Here is a 19,328-nt window from a genome sequence, read left to right on the forward strand (position 1 = left end):
TAACTACCAATTCACTAATCCCATGAAAATCTTGCTGAGCAGGCCAGCCTTCTACTGGGAGGCTAAGGAATTAATTTGATCACCCAAACCAGCCGGCTCACTCACCCTTTATTCTCCATTTCATCAAGGTGCTACTTCTCAGCAGGCCTCACCGAGGGGCACAGGGGCTCAAATTTGTCAATAGAGGTTGTGTAAGGTCACACTTGTTTGTACACAGTTCTACACACTTGAAGAGTGTTCTTGAAAGACTTCTTGGAAATGTTAGGCTTAGGATAAAACTGCCTATAATTTTACTCACCAGTCAGATGCATTATACCCTGCTGGGATGGCTATGCAGTCAGGATTACGGTGCCAGCCTCTGACAGCAAAGCTTCCCCTAATCTCAGAGGAGCTGGCAGGGGGATGCCCACTAAAGGATGTGGCTTTATTTCCAGCTGCTTGGTGTCCAAAGCCTAGCATATGAAGCTTACTATCTGTCTGGAAGAGTTGTGTATTTTACATTTGAATAAAGTAGTGCTGAAAAGACCATTTCCACCAGCATTAGATGTCTCACTTCTCATACCTGATTTCAATGATGCTTCTCTCTCTGCCTTGGGATCGCTCCTCCTCCCTGTAACTCTTGATCTTATTGCTTGCTGAGTTCCTCAGCCTTCCCACTGTGGATCTCAGACAATGAGCTGGACCAGTCTCAGGAGTAGATCTCAGTGTAGAGCTTGGAGAGTTGCCCCTGGTGTTCTCAGTATCTCACCAGTCAAAGGGGCTTGGCCAGTTCTGGCCTAAGCTTTGTATCACAGGGTCTAATACAGACCCAGGCTCTCCAAGCCAATGAGTCAGTTTCAATGAAAGAAGGTTTCACATTTACTGTACTTTTTGGGGGGTTTGGGGAAGGTACCGATGATGTTCTAAAAAACACGAGGGAATTGGCTGGGAACAATGACTTATCAATTAACCAAACTCTTTTGGGGGAACCTAGAACATTTCAGGCATCTTAGACTCTAGGAGATTTTAATTTAGGTTAAGGAAAACAGAGCCAGGGCAAGCAAGGGGTGAGAACTTTGTAATAAGTAACCTGGGCACATGGAGAGACATTGTCTCAGGAGCAAGCTCAGTCTCCCCTGGATGAAGCTGTCCTGTAAAGTGTCAAGTGACTTTCAGTCTGTCATTCCACAGGGGGTAGCTGGCTTCTCAGTGGACTCTGATCATCAGAAGAAAGAGGAAAGTCGACTATAATGGTCTTGATACTTACGATTCTGGGTCGGAAGGGTGGTTCCAGTTGTCGATGGTTCAGTTGGGCCCAGTCAATTTCCTTAAAGAAAGGATGTCTCAAGATAGCATGCTCTCCTCCCTGAGTCAGGCTGCCCAAGCGCATGGTGGGGTTCTTGGTCATGAACTGAGAGAGAGAAAGAGAGAGTCAGTCATTCCTTCATGTACCATAGCTATGTCACAAGACAGCAGGCATCAGCCCTGGCACACGAGCCTGTGGGAGGCTTTCCAGCTCATCTTGCTTGGCGAGCTGGATTTTCCATCACGGGTAGCACGGCCAGTATGAATCATGCCTTAAAGGCATGATTGCCTGTGTGGATTTATGCCTTTCCCCACTTCCATTTCAGACATGGCCACTAAATGAAGGCTGAAGGGGCCAGTTTTCTTTTCTGTAAACACCAAGTATTTTTCTTTCCTCTTTAAAGAAAAGAAGCTCTTTGTGAAATCATGTGCCTTTCTCCAAAATTGCAGTTGTGGACAGACAGCAAGCATCTTATGAATGGGGCTACTTTTAGGAACAGCTGTGCCATTTTTCAGGGAGACCTGCTCAGCTGGCCAGGATTCTCCACTCTCAGAGAGAAGAGTGAGAGTCATTATCTTGGAAGATCTGTATGAAGCAGCAGTGAGGATGAAAAACTTAAAAAGTTCTGTTTCAAGGAAAAAGAAAGTTGGCTACTTTTCTTGATGTGGCAAAGATACCCTAGTTCTAGATGAATTTTTTTTCTTAATATGTCCCCTCTTCCATATTAAATGGGTTTAATGAATGAGAATTTGTTACTGCATAGACTAAAAACTAAAATAAACGATGTCAAACATTCAAGCAATGTTTGCATCTCTCCCATTTTTTTAAACCAATGGGGAAAGTTCCTTGGTGTGCAGCTGTCATCAAGATATCTAGGCTAATTGTGTTTTTGCAAAATGCCCTTGATGTTTTGATTACTTTCTGACAAGGACTCATATAGGACGATAATTTTTTCATGGCCAGATTATGGTTTTCAATTTTAAAGACATTAAAACTAATTTGATTTCCAATTTTTTTTTAAAAATTTTGTCTTTATTAATCAAATTATCTTAAACAGACTTATGACAACTTATGGCAGCCCTATGGCAGCCCTGCAGCACCCCTTTCCAAATTTGAATTGTGAACACAAAAGTAAAGCCATGTTTGTAGAAACTGCTCTGGAGTTGAATTTATAGAGTAAATAAAAAGAAAATCTTGTTGATGGTGCAGGCACACAAAAGTAGGATTTGGAGGTGGCTACCCCTGCCATGCAGGTGTCCAAACTGAAGAGCCTCCAGTGCCAGTTCAAATGAAAATGACATTGATGAAGGAGGCTCTGCAGCACTTTCTAACCAGTCTGACAGAATATACTTTTTAAAATGCTAAAAAAAAAAAAGCATTGAAAGGGAATTAATTTTAAAAAAGAGGACACTGATAGGGCTTAGTAGCTTCTTCTCTCTCTAAGTGAGAAAGAATTAAAGGGCTCAGTGGCTACTGGTTTGGAGGTGGGACCCAAAACTAAATACGCATTCAAAGCTGAACAGGTCCAACCAGAGAAATTTCCACTCCAGGCATTAGAGTGGTTAACATGGACTCATGGACTCAGGAAGTAAGTGTCTTATAAATTACTCCATTCTGTAAGAACTGGTACTGCTTGGGATCTCTCTGGATAAACTTCCTTCTCCAGAAGGAAGGGGAGATGCTTGCAAGAATGAAATGAGCAGATTCTCTCCTTGGGAAAATCAGTGGGATATAATCCCTGATGGACAAGCACTTGCTAGTCTATGAACTGATTGACAAATAACAATGCTTTAAAAATTAATTAATTTAAAAAAAAAACAAAATCTCAGGAGACAAGGACAACAGAACCCACCCAGATGGCTTGTGGGAAATTCCCAGGCCTGCCAATGATGTGAGCAGAGGACATCGTGTGAATACGTGGGTACAACTTGTTCTTCCGGGCAAGTGGAACAGTGCAGGCCACTATATGCCAGGGGGGCAGAGGTCCTGGTGGCTGAGAGACTTTGCCCATTCTTCCCTGGCCCTGGCACCAAATCTAAGCTTCCTTAGGGCACTGTGGAAAAAGCATTGCCTGAGAACAAGCAGACCAACTCCCAGCAGTTCCTCCTCTGAAAACCACATATCTGGAAATCTGGAATAACCCTTTCACAAGCTTGATATTTTCTCTTGGGATACTTTTTAAAAATATTATTTACCTATTAGATTTTTTTTTCTAGTTGTAGATGGACAAAATACCTTATTTATTTATTTATTTAATTTGGTGCTGAGGATCAAACCCATTGCTTCATACATGCCAGGTAAGCACTCTACCACTGAGCTATAACCCCAGCCCTCTCTTGGGATTCTTATAAATCCTTTTGAATAACCAAGCAGTTTTGTTTCGATTTTAATACACTGGCTTAAGCCCTTTAGATATGGCCCTCCTCCTCTTTAAATAACACACACAAACACATACACTCTCATTCTATTTACGAAGGTTTGCAGGGGGTCTGCTGAATGCACATACACTGGGCTTGTGGGGGGTTGTGCAGTTGCCAAAGACAGTGTCTCTCCATTAAGGAGCAAATCAAAAGAAGGGGAAGAGGCAAATGATTCTTCTAATACACAGCTGGATAAAACAAAAAGAGCCTTTAGACTTGCTAGATCTAGAGCTGGTCCAGGCAGACAGCACTGGGCTGATGGTGAGAAGGCAAGTGACAACCGCAGGGCAAAGGTGGCATTTGACTGGAGATGAAGAGGATGAATAGAATCAGTTGTAGGCACGAAGGAAGACCACAGTCACACCTGAGCATGCAGCCAGCACACATGCACAGATGCAAGAAGCACCTGCTGTATGAGCAGAGGGGCAGGGAGTCATGCGGCTGGCACCGAGGGATTGCTGTGGAACTGCAGCCAGTCGGATCCATCAAAAGTTTACAGAGAGGTGAGTGACAAGAGCTGTCCTGTGATTTAGGAGATGACTATGCATGGAGAGGTAAGGATTGGTGGCTAAGTGAATAGTCATGAGGCTAACACAGGCTAGGGGACACAGAAGTCCAGAAACTCTGAGAGCTTCTAATTAATGGGAAGGGAAAGTTGGGAGCAAGTCCTAGAAGGCTGTGGAAAAAGGAGCACAGTCTACCAACTGCCTGGGGCTGGGGTAAAAAGTAGAGTCCAAGATCACAGAGTCCTCCCCGGCTGTTTGATAGAGTAACAAGCAGGGAACAAGAGAGAAGCAGCAGGTTATTAATGTGCAGTATTAGTATTAAAGGCAGTATCAGCAGTCACAGTGTTTTTATCAGGGGAACAAAGACAAAAATAACTCGCCCTTCGTGAGATTGTGAAAAGTTGTCAGGATCAAAATGGAGTTACTTGTGTCAAAACTCTAACAATACAAACTACATAAACTTGGGAGACTATGTCACAAAAGACTCTGACAAAAGACTCAGTATCCTTGCACAAAGGCCACTACAGTCTAACAGAGAAAATGCTTCTGCAAGGACATCTACCCCTAAAACTGCCTGTTCAACTCTAGACAGATGGCAACCTTGTTATTATCCCTGGTAGCCAAGGATTACTGTTTCAAGTTAATTTATGTAATCCTCTTTGGGCCTGTAAAAACTCCCCTTGCCTCAACCTCCTTGAATAACCTCATAGTTTACTATGGTCGGTGCAATGTCAATTCTCAAGTAGGCTTATTAATCTTTGGCGATTCTTTCTCTGTTTGTTACTGGAGTTGACAAGATCTTACAGTCTTGCCAAATCTGGGAGGCTGATGAGCTCAGCTTTGCATTTGAGGCAGTCAGGCCCCACATGCAGATGCCTATCCATGTAAATCTGGGGAGCAGGCCAGGGTTAGAGATCTAACTCTCAGAGACACTGACATTTGGGGAAGCCGGGAGAGCTGAAGCTGGGAGGGCAGGCTAGACTGTGTGTGTGGAGAGTGAGAGAGAGAATGAACATGAATAGAAGACAAGTTCCAGCCCTCAGATACATTTATTTAGTCCACATAGTGTCTTTTAAAATAATTTTAATTACTCATTCAACATATAAAAACTAGGAAATGTCACATCATATGAAAGTCAGGTTGTCCAACTTCTCTTGGAAAATGGGATATCCTGGGCCTGAGACTCCTTCACAGAAGGAGTTGAGCAGTGCCTGCCTCTTCTGGTAGGATATAAGGTCCCTCGTTGGACACTCGTCAGTCCACTCCCTAATACCAAACCTGGCTGACATCACTCGCTGACTTTCATGGCTTCTGACCCCTACCCAGAGAGAGAAGAAAACCAGCTGGAGTAGAGCTGGAGGAGCTCAGGGGGAAGACAGAGAGGATGAGGATCAACAAACAGAAACCAGGACAGGAACCATTCCAAGGATGAGGTGGGGATGGGAGTGCTAAAGGAATAGTAATTTTGGGAGGAGAGACTTATATCCCCTCAATGACTACACCTCTCCAAAGAAGCAGAGACAGGGAGTTAAGGAAACATGCCACACCCGTTGCAGGCCTGAAATTGGTCCTGTAACACACTGGTAAGGGTGTGCAGAGTAGGAGGCTTGACGGCCTTGCAGTCCTAGGCCCAGCACGGGATTCTCCCAAACATCCAGCTCCCGCTGCTGTGAATGGTGACAGCATAATGCTTTTACAGAGAAGTTGCTCCATTTGCTTATGTCCCTAATGGAACCCAACTGCCAAAAAAGTTAACAACAACGGTGTTTAGAGCAATCACTTTGGTCCACGTTGAAGGGTCACACTTAAAACTTGCCTCACCTCAACTAACCTTCTGCCTGACTGTGGTCCAAATGAGAAAGTCAGCCAAAAAGGAAAATAATGTGACTTCGTGGAAGATTCTGAACACATTTACCAAAGGAAGTAGAACATTTACTGGGGCCAACAAAAGCACTTTATAAGCTGCAGAGTGTGAGTGAGGGCCCGGGGCAGAAAGTCTGATTCCACCCGAAATGCAGGCCTCACCCTGGAGAGTAGGAGACGGGTCAAGGACTCCCAGAGTCACTTTGTATTCTCCTTCCTTCTGCGGCCCTCCTGGAAGTGGAGCTGAACTAGAGGGTACAGAAGGACTCAAAGGCACACCTGGCCCTGAGAATGAGATGCCAGCTCCACAATTCTTCCCACGTTGCGGAGGAGGTATGACTCCTGGGCAGAGCAATCAGCCCTGCTTCCTCCTGAGGCAGCTCTCAAGAGAAATGTACGCAATGATGTTTGTAGATGTTTGTTTAAGAATGTCCTGGGAAAACTGCAAATCGGGGAAAGAAACATAAAGGATATGGGATACAGAGAACACAGAGGGTAACCAGTCAGGTTCCACTATCCAATGTTTGTATACCAGTTCCAGCTCTAAGGAGCTGTGTGGCCTTGGAAAAATTTCTTAACTGTTCTAGGCTTTAGATTCCTCAGCTAGAAAATATAGATCTTTCCTGTACCTAATAGGTTACAATGAGAAAATCAATGTAAAGTGCCTCACACAAAGAAAGCCCTCAAGAAATGACAGTATTAGTAGTATCTTTCAAAACCATTTATAGGTCCATTTTATTGTACCTCAACTAGAGAAGAGACTGAAATCTGAGGCCATCCTTAACCCTGGGACTCATCTGGTCCTCCCTCTCACTCCACTTTGCAGCCAGGAGAGAGAGAACAAGATCTGTTTCTGCTCTCATAGTCCCAGGGCCCAACCGTGGGATGATAGGAATAGTCTTTGGAAAACAATGTTCTGACAGCAGATCTTTTCTAAGGCAATCTTAAAACAAGAAGACAAATGACACTTGGGTTTGAATGTGCAATTGTATCTGCATTAACAGGAGCAGGGAGATACCAATGCAGGCACAGGGGAGCAACGGAGCCACTTGTCAAGCTGCTGTCAGGTACAGGACTGATCACTTCTTGTGAGGCTTTGCTATACCTGAGAAGGCTTTGGTTTTGAGTTGTCAAAAGTTCCAGACGACAGAATTTAAACTAACCCTGTGTAATTGTAATTCTTGAAATAACAGGATCCAAATATACTTTGAAACTCCTTAAAATGTAAGCCATGACTAACGTATTTTTTTTCTTCTTTCAAACTCTGTGTGAGACCATCAGAAGAGGCCTAGTTATATAGAGAAATTAGTCTAATAACATTTTCCTCCAGGAACCAGAGAACCCTGCATTTTCTACCTAATGGCTGGGATTTGGCTGACGGGTAAACAAAACGACCTTCTTCTTTCATTCAATTTCAGAACTTCAACAAAAGGCAGACCAAGTCAGCCGCTGACGCTGCCAAGCCAGAAGGAAAGGAAACGAAGCCACAGGACATTCCCGTCAATATTCCAGGGAGACAGTCCTAAAGGGGAAGAAGGCTTTTTATGGTTCTAAAGAGTCCTGGGGAGGGAGGCAAAGAAAGTGCACAGGACACAAAACAGAGTATGGTTCAACTGCCAAGATGGCCAACCTCACCATGGGCACCCAGCCTGAAGGCCACCCAGGGCTAACAAATGCTGGCCCAATGTGTGTGTGTATGGCAGTTGTGTCTTGTACAACTGCTACAGGTAGAGTCTGACCCACTTGCGAAGCTCAGTCACCAACCTTGTTCTTTCATTTCCCTTCATACTAGCTAAGGTGGGGAGGCACAGATCTGAGCCAGTAGCACCCTCCAGCTCAGAGCGGCGATGACACAGGGAGAAGGCTGGGCATGTGACTTGGCAGGTGAGGCAACATGGGAGGAGAGGGGGAGTAGAGCCTTGACCCCTTGTTAATAACTCACTTTCCCACAGAAGGAAGAGGCAGATATGTATCTGAGTGAGGCTGAACACAGTCCACTGGAGCGGGATGGGGCTGGCAGGAAGGGGAGGACATGCAATGGATTTCCTAAGTAGCTCTGGGAAAGCTAAGTGCAATCTTCCCGAGTTCAGGCTCTGAAACAGAATGGTGCTGCTGTGGCGCACAGGACGCGCCAGGAGGGAGAAGAACTGCTCCAGTGTGCTCAGATCAGATCTGGATGGAATTCATAGCACACTGCACGGCTACAGCAATGGACGACCCTGTCAGGTGTCTAGACTGGTTTGGGAAGTGGCAGCTGCACGAGTGAGGAAGGTGGAGAAAAGATGGGAGCAGTTTTTGTAAATGTTACACCTTAATAGGTGGGAGCCAGATTAAATACCCTAGTATTGCACCTGGTATTAGTTTAAGTGTTTCAAATGCATTCTATATAACCCTTAGGGAAACTATGATTGTTAATCCCATTTTACAGATTAGGAAACTGTGAATAGACCCATTCACAACCTGCCCAGGCCACATGGTTTGGGAGTGGTGGAGCTGGAATCGGAGTCCAGGTCTGCCTGACACTAGAAGCCTTTGCTCTCCACCAGTATGTCTCAATTCTTCCTGAGGTGACCAATCTTATCATTTGGATTCTGGCTTAAAGAGCAGAGAAAGAGACTTAGGTTGAGAGGAATCCTGGCAGACACTGAGGACTTCCCCTGAGGATCCATAGCACTTGGTGGGTTTCCTTAGCTAGCACTTCCTGGGGAACCAGTCTCCTGGCCCATGTGACATTCTTTCCCCCTTGGTTTTGTGGACTGCATAAGAGACCAAATGGGCACTAAAAGAAGGAGGAGAAAAATAATAGTCTTGGGGAGAACCTGAGGAATCTTTCAGTCTGACCACCTGACTTCAACACCCAGGGTCTCTCTGTTGCAGAAGAAAGGGCACTGTTAATATTTTCAAGTGCCTGAAGAGCTGTTGGCCAGAAAAGGGACTGGGCAGCTTTATATCAGAGACGTTAAGTTCAGGGCATAGAAGTTAAAGGAGGCATATGTAAATATGCCACAAAGAAAATAAAAGCAAGTTTTAAAAAAACACTCAAGGCCATTAAGTGATGCAAAGAGCTTTCCTAGGAGGAACGTGACTTTTATTGGAAAGATTTACAGGAGAACCTGACTGGCCCTCAGGTGTCAGGTAGGTGCCCTTGATGGTCTATGCCGATATCAAGATTCTAGGATCTTATCCTGTTTCCTCAGTCTGCCTCTGTCCTTCATTAAAACTCTGGGAGAAAAGAGCTGACATTTTGAAGATGACTGTACCTCCTTGAGCCACAGACACCTTATGTTCTTTGGGTGTGAAGTAGATTTTTCTTTATAAAAAAATAAAATAAAACTTGTTCAAGCGGCTCTCCTTAAATTTGTTAATGAAGCAGTGGGTGCATGGACGTGTGGGTGTGTGTGGGTCAAAGCCTTAACCGGCAGGTAAAAATTGACCTAATATTCTGAGAAGTATCACCAGAGACACTATACAGTGTGCTTTATCTCCTCCTAATAAAAGAGTTTTTCTAATCTAAAGCAAACAAGCTCTTCAGATCCACCTGACATGGCTTAGCAAATCTCCACACAGAAAAATTTCCACACTCATTTCAGAAAGCCTTTGACATTTTTATCTTCCTAGTTGGGATGGAGATAAAAGAGGCACATGGTGGGAGTACTCTATTAAAAAAAGAAATCTATTACATTGCCGCCTACAAATAAAACATTAGGACCTCCATTCTCAGGAAACACAATCTAATGAGGGGGAAAAGTTGATAGCAGTAACTTTAATCAGAAAAAAAAACAACCCACCATATATGAAGTCTCTAGAACTATCAGTGCTTTTCTGTTATTTGCCAATACTAGCCTTGATCTGAGAGTCAATGGTCCACTTCTAGAAGGTTTTAACCCCAACAGGACCTTCAGTATGAGGGGGGAACAGCTCCATCCCCTCATGGGGACTCCAGTCCTGGGGAAGCGCTGGCAGGCAACATCTTAATCAGCCCTCTTATGACAGGGTCTTTGGTTAATTCTTTTGGATTTTCCCTGTACCAGTATTTGAAATACCAGCTTCTTTAATGATCTGGAATTGGACCCTCTGTATTACTCTGGTCCTAATTTTTCTCTCTCCTTCTAAGCTTCTTCATGGCTGCCCATTTTTTGGTCACCCTCTTGAGCATTCCAACCTCTGCCAGGAGAGAACTGGGAAAGGGAGAGGGTACTAATCAATGGTCCCCAGAAGTGGGACTCACACATTATAGGAGAATCACTATAGAATTCACTGTGGTTCCCCCTTCCTGTGTGCACAGAAGCAAGCAGGGTTCCTGCAGGCAGTGCTCAGGGTGATGAAACCGATAGGTTCAATGACAGATAACCCCCACACACGTACACACACCCATTAGTCTCTGTAAAGCTTTGGAACAAAAGCACTCTATAATCTCCTCCTGATGCCAATTTATGAGGACTCCAGAGCTGACAAAGGTGACTCAGGAGAATGCACCAAACACCTTTCAGCACTTATCTAACCTGGACACCCGTGTGAGCTCAGAGACCAGGGTGCTGACTTCACCTGAATCAGCACGAAGCCACGTGCTTTCTCACAGGTGCTGATTCAGCAAAGAAGCCTAACCTCTGAGATGGGCATCAGCTTCCCAAGCTCTGGGACTCATTGAGGACCTTCCCAGTCCCTCTTTTCTGGAGCTACATGGGCAAAAGTCAGAAGCCCTAAGCAAATTATGCCTTTTCTTTTGTGTCATGGTTATCAACATTTTGGCATAATTTAGTGCCAGCCTAGAAACTTGATAACATGGTGACAACAGAAAACATCTAGGGGTTGAGGTTGTGGCTCAGTGGTAGAGCGCCCGCCTAGCATGCATGAGGCACTGGGTTTGATCCTCAGAACCACGTTATATAAAATAAAGATATTGTGTCCACCTAAAACTAAAAAATAAGTGTTAAAAAAAGAAAACATCTAGTATTTATTCCAAAAGCAAGCCCTTCTCCCCCAAAATAGTAAACCTCCCTGCCCCCAAACTTTAAGGTCAGCAATCTGAAAAACCTATATCTATTCATTATAGAAATGTGTGTATCTTTGGATATCTTTTTTTGTGTGTGTTAACTTCTAAGGATATCACCAATTTTAATAATCTATTTCTGAGAGTGGAGTATGTGGGCTATTCAGAGCAGGCACATGAATTTACCAGATGCATTTAAGCAAAGATGCAAAAGACAAAGGGTTGCAAGAAAATAGTCCTCTCATGGGTTATTTTTAGTTGTAAGGATCATTGGTTAATGATTGGAGAATTTCTTTTTTCAAGCAGAAGTCCTGGCTAAAAACTGTGTCTTCTAACTACGGCCCTACCCACCGATCCTGTGTTCCATGTGAGGTGTTTTTACAAGTGAGTCCTTTGTCCTCTCTCCGTGTCTATGTGGGATTTTAGGATAGTCCTACACAAGGAACTCAATGTCCACAATCTTGGGGGTGGCAGAGGTGGAGGGGAGCGATGAAGGTGATGACAGGAAGGGCAGACGTAGGAAGCTATCTTGGACTAGGAGTCAAAAGAGTCTGGAGCCTCCTTGCCAACCACGCACTCTCAGAGGGATGCTGGACAGGGATACCATTCCTTTCACCACTCCGAATGCAGGGAACTCACAGACATCATTACATAGAGGAGGCACTGAGGGAATCTGTAACTCTATGGCATGTTATACCAATGGGGCTGTGAACAGTTTCCAGATCCAGGATCACTAATAATGCCTTCCATTTAAACAGAGGGAATTTAAAGAGCTTTTCCTTTTGAAGGGAAAAAAACAAAACAATAAAAAAGGCAAATGGAATATCTTGTAGAGACCAATTACAGGAATAGTTCCGACATTCTATTTTGAAAAATCATTAGGAAATCTCAGGAAGCCACATCAAGACGACCCACCACACTGAGCCAGGGGTGGGAATGTGACGGGATGGTTTGGAAATCTTGGCTTTTCCTGCCTCTCCTGGCCCACTCAGTCAGGCAGAAAAAGGACCTCACAGGGTTACAATGGTATCAGTTTGGGACAGAGTCTTCTTGTAAGGACTCACTCCTTCTCTTTCCTGTTTTTTACTTGTTAAATATGCTTCTTTGGGTGTACTGAGCTACCGACTTGGGCTTGAAGGATACTTCCAGAGAAGGCAACAGACTCTTCAAGAGTGCTGAAGAAATGAGCATGTTAAAAATCACTAACTAATTTTACCTGTTGCACAAAAAGACCAGGGGGGATGTAGATGTCCAGCCAAGGAAGCTTAAATTCTTGCCTGGATTCAAACATGTAGCTGAAACCCACAGGACAGCTTGTATGTGGCTCACATCATTTACTCTTTCCGTATATTTGTATTATTAAAGTTCTGTTTCCCTTCACTTATGAAGGCTGAACTCACTTCTTCTACACAGGCTAGCAATCTTCATGCACACCATTCTGAGTTTGTATAAGACATCCATTTATATTTTCTATTACGGAAAATTTCAAATATATGCAAGTAGAGAGGACAGTAAAAGGGACTCTAGGCACAGAGCAATCAGTCTTGATGTGATTGACATGTGCCTAGTCTTGTTTCACCTCTTCTTTCCCCCAGTCCTAGATTATTTTGAAAGAAATCCCAGAAATCACTTTATCTGCACATATTATAGTCTGTTCTGTTAGTCCATGCTTTCTACCAAAGCCAGAGTGACCTTTTAAACAGGAAACAATGATTTGATCACTCCTTCTTGCTTGAATCCTTCACAGATTTTCCTTGGCACTTCAAAGTCAAACTCTTCCTATGCCTACCATGTCCTTCAGCCTCATTGGCACCCCTCATTTCCCTGTCCCTTGGCTCGTGACACTTCTGTTACTCTGCCACTGAGTTATCCCAATCACTTCTTTCTCAAGAACGGTGCATAGTTTATGCCTGGCCAATTTCTTCTCACTCTTTATTCTCAGTTTAAATGTTATCTCCTTGGGATGGCCTCCTTTGACAGCTAAGATCAGGTTAGTTCTGCCTGTTATGCTTTAAAAGCAATTTTTAGACTTTTTATTTTTATCAGATGGTTAAATATATAGTTATTGTACAATTGCTCCTTTTAACCCTTTTCTCCTTCCCCATTTCAACTAGACTATAATTCCACAAGGCTGGGATAACGTCTGACTTGCTCCTCACTGGAACCCCCAGCATTTTGCACAAAATCTGAATGTAGCAGACTACACCTGCCACACACACACATATGCATGTACAAGAGCCTGTTGAATGAATAAATGGATCAATATCTGTTTGGCATTTATACCCTACCTATGTGTCTTTGGTTCAGATTGAGCTCTTAAGAAAACAAAAATAAGAATCTCTTAAGAGCAAAAGTCTAGCACAGCCTCACATACAATTAAGTGCTTAATAATTAAGCTTGATGATGTTACTGGATTGTCCAAGAAGAGGATGAGGATAATGATACCTCTAAGTGCATTGTGAAATTACTACTCGTAATTTAACAGCACTAATAACTTACTCTTACATTGTGTGCTTCACTTTGAAAATGCTTCCATGTTACCTCATCTGAAGTGGGCACTGTAGGCGGTTATCAATATGGCTTTACAGAGGAAAAGACTGAAAACCAGTGGCATACGTAGAGAGAGGTCTTGTGACTCAAGGCTAGAGTGTGTTCATTCCATTCTAGCATGTGAGGTCCCTTCACCTCCCTAGGCCTCAGTTTCCTCATCTGTAATTTGGACAGAATGTTTTTAGGACTTTCCAGCTTTGTAGTTCTGGGTTTCTGTTTTGAGCAGTCACAAAGTCTTATGACATCAAGAGCAAGGGCAAATGATTATGGTCCAGACCTTTGTGCTATGACTCCCCTCTTGTTGTTAGGACTATGCAAGACACCACCTGTTGGGTTCAACCATTCAACATTAAGAACTCACCGAGCTCCCAGGACGCCTGATCATAGGTGGACACAAAATTCTTGAGAAAGGTCTCAATTCTCTATTGGTAAACAGTACACCTTGATCTGACATTGTACAACAAAAGAAAAAGTTATTTGGAGTCCTTAAAAATGTCTCATCTCACCTAATTCCTAACACAAATTCATTCCGTAAGCCTTAGGCTGTCTGGCCAAGGACCGTTTGTTCCCACTTTGCCAGAGCTGTTCAAGAGCTATCAGAGGCATCAGCTTCAGGTCAATCCCATTGGATAACCACTGGCAGATTTCACTGGAAGTCAAACCAGCAGACATGTTGCAGCTTTATATGTTTATACAATCTGAAGTCATTCCTTCCTGGCTCGCTCATTGAATCCTCTGCACTGCCCCAGGTCCCATCTGTCTCCCATTCTCTTTACTCTTCACCTCTCCCCTGTCTTTACTCCCACAGTGCATGGTGATGATCTCCGACCCTCTCCTGAGTTCCAGACCATGTAATCACCCGCAGTGTTGATTCCACTTTCCAAATGTCTGCCAAATCCATCAACATCCACATGTCCTAAACTCATCTTTCAGTGCTTCCCACCCTGCACCTAACACTCCAACGGTGGAGAACTCATATTTTTGGTTCTTGGAACATACCTGCTACTTCCTGTCTCTGAGGCTTTGTACAAGTCATCTCCTCTATTTAGGATATTTTTCTTACCCTTGTCCCACCCTACTGAACCTCACTCATCCCTTAACATCTTAAATGTCACTTCTTTTGTCTTTATGTCATCTGCCCTTTTCTGGCCTCCAGAGAAAATTCTCAAAAAAAGAAAAACAATCATTCCTCCTTGGTAGCGTGCTAAGCATTTATTTATTTGTTCTCATTTTTACTCAAGTGTGAGCAACAGATGAAGGCCAGGCTGTTTCACCTTCACATTCCCAGCACTTAGCACTAACCAAGTAAAGAAAAGCACCTGATGAGCATTTCCTAAAGTGAACTGAATATGGATTCTGACTGCCTAATACGATGGCTTCTCCTTCAAAGGCCTCAGATACCCTTCTAAGATCAACAGAATGATATTTCTGATATATGGCATCATACACAATAAATGCATAATCTTTAAATAACACTATAACTAATTATTATCATAAAGATAATATGTCTTACTTTAGTGCGACACATAAGCGAGATATTCATGCTATGTGAATAGTGGGTACCCAGCATCTTGGTACCTTCCTTCTGGTAAAACAAGAAAGGATCACATCATGGAGTAATGTGAGTACTAGAAATGTGGGCCCCTGGGGGTAAAAGACACCTCTTAACGGGAAATAGAAGAAAAATAGGGAATAGTCAAGTGTAGGTCCAGCTTGGAATCTTAGACTAGGAATCAGGAAACTGATTATAGACCCAGATTTTAGGGATTTTTCCCAGGGTTTATTTATTTATTCACTGTAGCAAAATATACATACAACTACCATTTTAACTATTTCTCCAGTGCATAATTCAGTAGCATTAAGTACATTATGTTCATGTGTTATGCAACCACTTCTATTGATCTCCAGAACTTTAAATCTTCTCAAACTGCGACTCCAAACCCATTAAACACGAACTCCCTGTTCCCACCTTCCTCCAGCTCTTGGCAACCACCATTCTACTTTCTGTTTCTAGGAATTTGACTCCTTTAGATGCCTGAAAAAAGTGGGACCTTATATTTGTCCTTTCATTTTTGGATTATTTCACTTGGCATAATGCCATCAAGGTTCATACAGGTTGTAGCATATACAAAATTTCCTTCTTATTTTAATTTAATTTTTTGTGGTACTGAGATGGAACCTGGGGCCTCATGCTTGCTAGGGAAGTGCTATACTACTGAACTGCATCCCCGGGCCATTTCCTTCAAGATCGAATAATAATCCATTGTATGGATATACCACATTTTGTTTATCCCTTCATCCATTGATAGACATTTGGGTTGCTTCCACTTTTTGCTATTGTGAATGATGCTTATGAATACGATGTACCAATATCTGTATGAGATTCTGCTCATCTGTATGAGATTATTCTTTTGGGTATATGCCCTAAAGTAGAATTGCTATATCTTATGGCAATTCTGTTTAAGAGGAACCACTGTCATATTTTTCACAGTGGCTACACCATTTTACATCTTCATTAGTAATGCACAAAGGCTCCCCTTTATTTGTTCATTTAATATGCTACATGTTCTCTGGTGAGGCACCATTACTCTGTGCCTCGTAGTTTCCTTATCTACAAAACAAGGAGGTCAGAATAATCTGTAAGGTTTCTTCCAGCAGTAAAAGAACTATCTGGGCCTAATTAACTCAAGTTGAAATTAGAGCCAGAAAGCAGTCTGGATGATTTATGGAGCATGACTTGATACTTGAATCCTCCTCCTGTTACAACAAAGTAATATTTTTTTTCCAAGAGAAGAGCAGAGACTCTAAAAACCATTTTATGCACATGGCTCTCATAATAGTGGCAATCACTTCCAGAGCATGTACCCTGCCCTGAGCATCCCACATACACTATCTCTGTTCATCTGTGCAGAGAGCTCAACTCCACAGGTGAAGAAACCGAGACATGGCGGAATTATGACATCTGCCCAAGGACACACAGTCAGCAGTGAAAGAGCTAAGATCTGCCCTTGGCCTGCTCTGCTCTGAAACAGGTTCTTTATCTTTCTCTTTTTGTTTTTTCTGGAGGCAGGTTCTTACCCACCCAACACCATTCCTTGCTCATTCAGTGTTCCTCATGAGTCTTTCCTTTTTTCTCTCTCTTCTTTTGTGGTACTGGGATTGGAACCCAGGGCCTTGCACATGCCAGGTAAGTGCTCTACCATTAAGCTACCCCCATGGCTCCTCAAGCCTGGAGTACTTGTAACTATTTTCATTTACCTCATTTCTATTTAAATGTCCCAGCCCTCTGCAAAGACCAGCTCAGTGTCCTCATCTCTAGCACTTAAGCTTCTTAGTTTCAGGCATGAAGGCCAAAATGTACAAAAGGGTCCTTAAAATTCCCTCAGTGAATTTTTTTTTTTCCCTAGTCATTTTATCTGATAGCTTTCAAGTGTTTTCCAGAAGATTAGTTTGAAGGCACTTCTTCCCCTGTAGAGGGGGAAGAAGCAGAATGCTTGTTGTGTGTCTGGGATGTTTACATATATTATTTCATTGAATCCTGACAACAACCCTATGGTGTGAGTTTTATTACCTCTCAATACAAGCAAGGATACTGAGAGTTAGAAAGGGAAAGATCACCAAGGTCACTCAGCCAGAAGGTCATAGGTCTGGGAAGCAGGCCTGGCACAGTGAGCCTGAAACCTTGCTCCTTCCTTAGGGGACATTGTCCCAAAGAGAACATCGAGTACCATTTAGGAAATCAGGGCTAGATAAATGTCATGTAACAATCCTAGGTGCTGACTCAGGACAATGGAGCAGCTGACATTAGAAAGAGGCTGAACTAGAGGGAAGTGAAGAGAGTCATAGCTCCCTGGAAGTGGACCTGCTAGGACAGGGAACAACTGAGACTCCACTGAAGCTGAGATTCTTTACAGATGAAGCACTCGAGGCTGTTCCCTCAGAACAGACTATGGGGGCTATTACTAGACAATATATATGTTAATTACCAAGAAGATTTGCTGAATATTTTCATGGAAGATATAGTTTTAAGAAATTGAGTTTTATCTAAGGATAAAGTCTTAATAATTCCACATGAACCTTAACCTTGTTTAGTACCTGCTCTCTGTTCTACAAAGCTTGGCCAAGGAAGTGTTATTTAGTTTCAGATTTAGCTGGAAAGAACTCTCTCAAGAGGACTCTGAGGTACCAGAATGCACTTGAGAACTTTAAAAAAATAGGAATAAAAAATTAAGAAAAGCAGATGTGAGTGACATCTGATCCAAACATTGATGGGACCTCTTCAGATTTCTACTAGACCTGGATTCCAAAGGTATGAGTTATTTATCAGAGGGGTACTCATCTAAATTGTTTATCTCTAAATAGAGAACATCACAGTTTCTCAAGGAACAGACTGACTTTTTCCGGTGGTGGTGGGGGGGGGAGGGATACTGAGGATTGAACTCAGGGATGCTTGACCACTGAGCCATATCCCCAGCCCTATTTTTCTATTTTATTTAGAGACAGGGTCTCACCGAGTTGCTTAGTGCCTCACTTTTGATGATACTGGCTTTGAACTCGTGATCCTCCTACCTCAGCCTCTCAAGCCACTTGGATTACAGGCCTGCGCTACCGCGCCTGGCTAGACTAACTTTTATTTCCCACTCACCACAGTACCAAACTCAAGGATCTTTATGTGCTAAGGCTCACAATGCACATTTCATTATAGCTGAACAAGCATTTTCATTCCATTTATAAACTCTAGGGTCTTTCTTTTAAATGTTAAAGTAGTCTAATCAGCCACAGTAATCAACAAAACCTGTGCACCTGGAAAAACCACTAGTTTTTTGATGGCTGTTGTCTTGGGTCAAGCTATGATGCCTTTAGGATCATGAAGAATCAGATTCTGGGCCCTGGAGCTGGGAAAATATTGATGCAAAGTATGCCTGATACAGCTTATATTATCAAGGTTAGCTGTGGCCAATCCAGGTGAGTACATTTCCCTTCAGGAAGTTAAGAAACTTCAGGGCGTGCGTCCACAAAGATAAGCCCTTCTCCTTTTTTTTTTTTTTTTAACACAATTATAAGAGCCATGTTCTTGGTCTTCTTAGTCTAAAATTTCCACTAACTGTAATTTACTCCTCTGAAAACATTCTAGGTAGGAGACATTTGGTGGAATCCCAAAATACTTTGTTTTAATCTCTATATGAGATTAGTGCTTTTTCAATTTTAGGACATTTTTTTGGCTTCTGAGCTCCTGAGAATCAAGTTATGAATTATGATTCACTTTGGCAACGTTTGCCTGAGAACAATTTCTGTGATTATTTTTCTTTTAGAGATGCAGGGAATTCTCAGGGACAATCTTGCCTTCAGTTCCAGTACACAGTGACCATTCTCAAAATGGCATTGATTATAAAGTTGAAGACTGCTAAAAAGACAAGTCTTTCAACAAGATTGCTAATATTTTCCAGATTTAACATTTTTGTTCCAATCACTAGAAAGGACATAACTTGAGGAAGATAATTATAAGAAATATAAACTGAGGGTAGTATCCATGGGACTTTACCCAACAGATAATGAATTGTTCTGATTTTCCCCTACTCAAAGAAGTAATTAATTCACTTCTATATCCCCTGTGTACATAGCAGGTGACAATACATAATTTTTAAACTCAATCTAATGGGGTAACAGAACTGACCCAAATTATATATACTTTCTTAGTTTCAACAGAAGAATAT

At 42.7% G+C, this 19,328-nt stretch overlaps 1 protein-coding gene and 1 long non-coding RNA gene across 2 annotated transcripts in view; one reads left to right on the forward strand and one right to left on the reverse strand.

The window, feature by feature from the left end:
* The window catches only part of Prkch (protein kinase C eta), a 214,404-nt gene that overhangs the window by 1,498 nt on the left and 193,578 nt on the right, over positions 1 to 19,328 (reverse strand). The window contains exon 13 of the mRNA XM_046461187.1: positions 1,247 to 1,390. Coding sequence (XP_046317143.1) covers positions 1,247 to 1,390 — 144 coding nt within the window. The remainder of the gene's footprint in view (positions 1 to 1,246; positions 1,391 to 19,328) is intronic.
* Positions 5,330 to 9,416, forward strand: LOC131424821 (uncharacterized). Its single transcript, XR_009228362.1, has 2 exons — positions 5,330 to 6,407; positions 7,079 to 9,416. It is a non-coding gene; the product is annotated as an uncharacterized LOC131424821 (long non-coding RNA).

Source organism: Marmota monax, unplaced genomic scaffold, assembly GCF_021218885.2.
Source record: "Marmota monax isolate L192 unplaced genomic scaffold, Marmota_monax_Labrador192_F-V1.1 WCK01_AAM20220418_F8-fsc00001, whole genome shotgun sequence".
In the NCBI taxonomy this organism is placed as follows: domain Eukaryota; kingdom Metazoa; phylum Chordata; class Mammalia; order Rodentia; family Sciuridae; genus Marmota; species Marmota monax.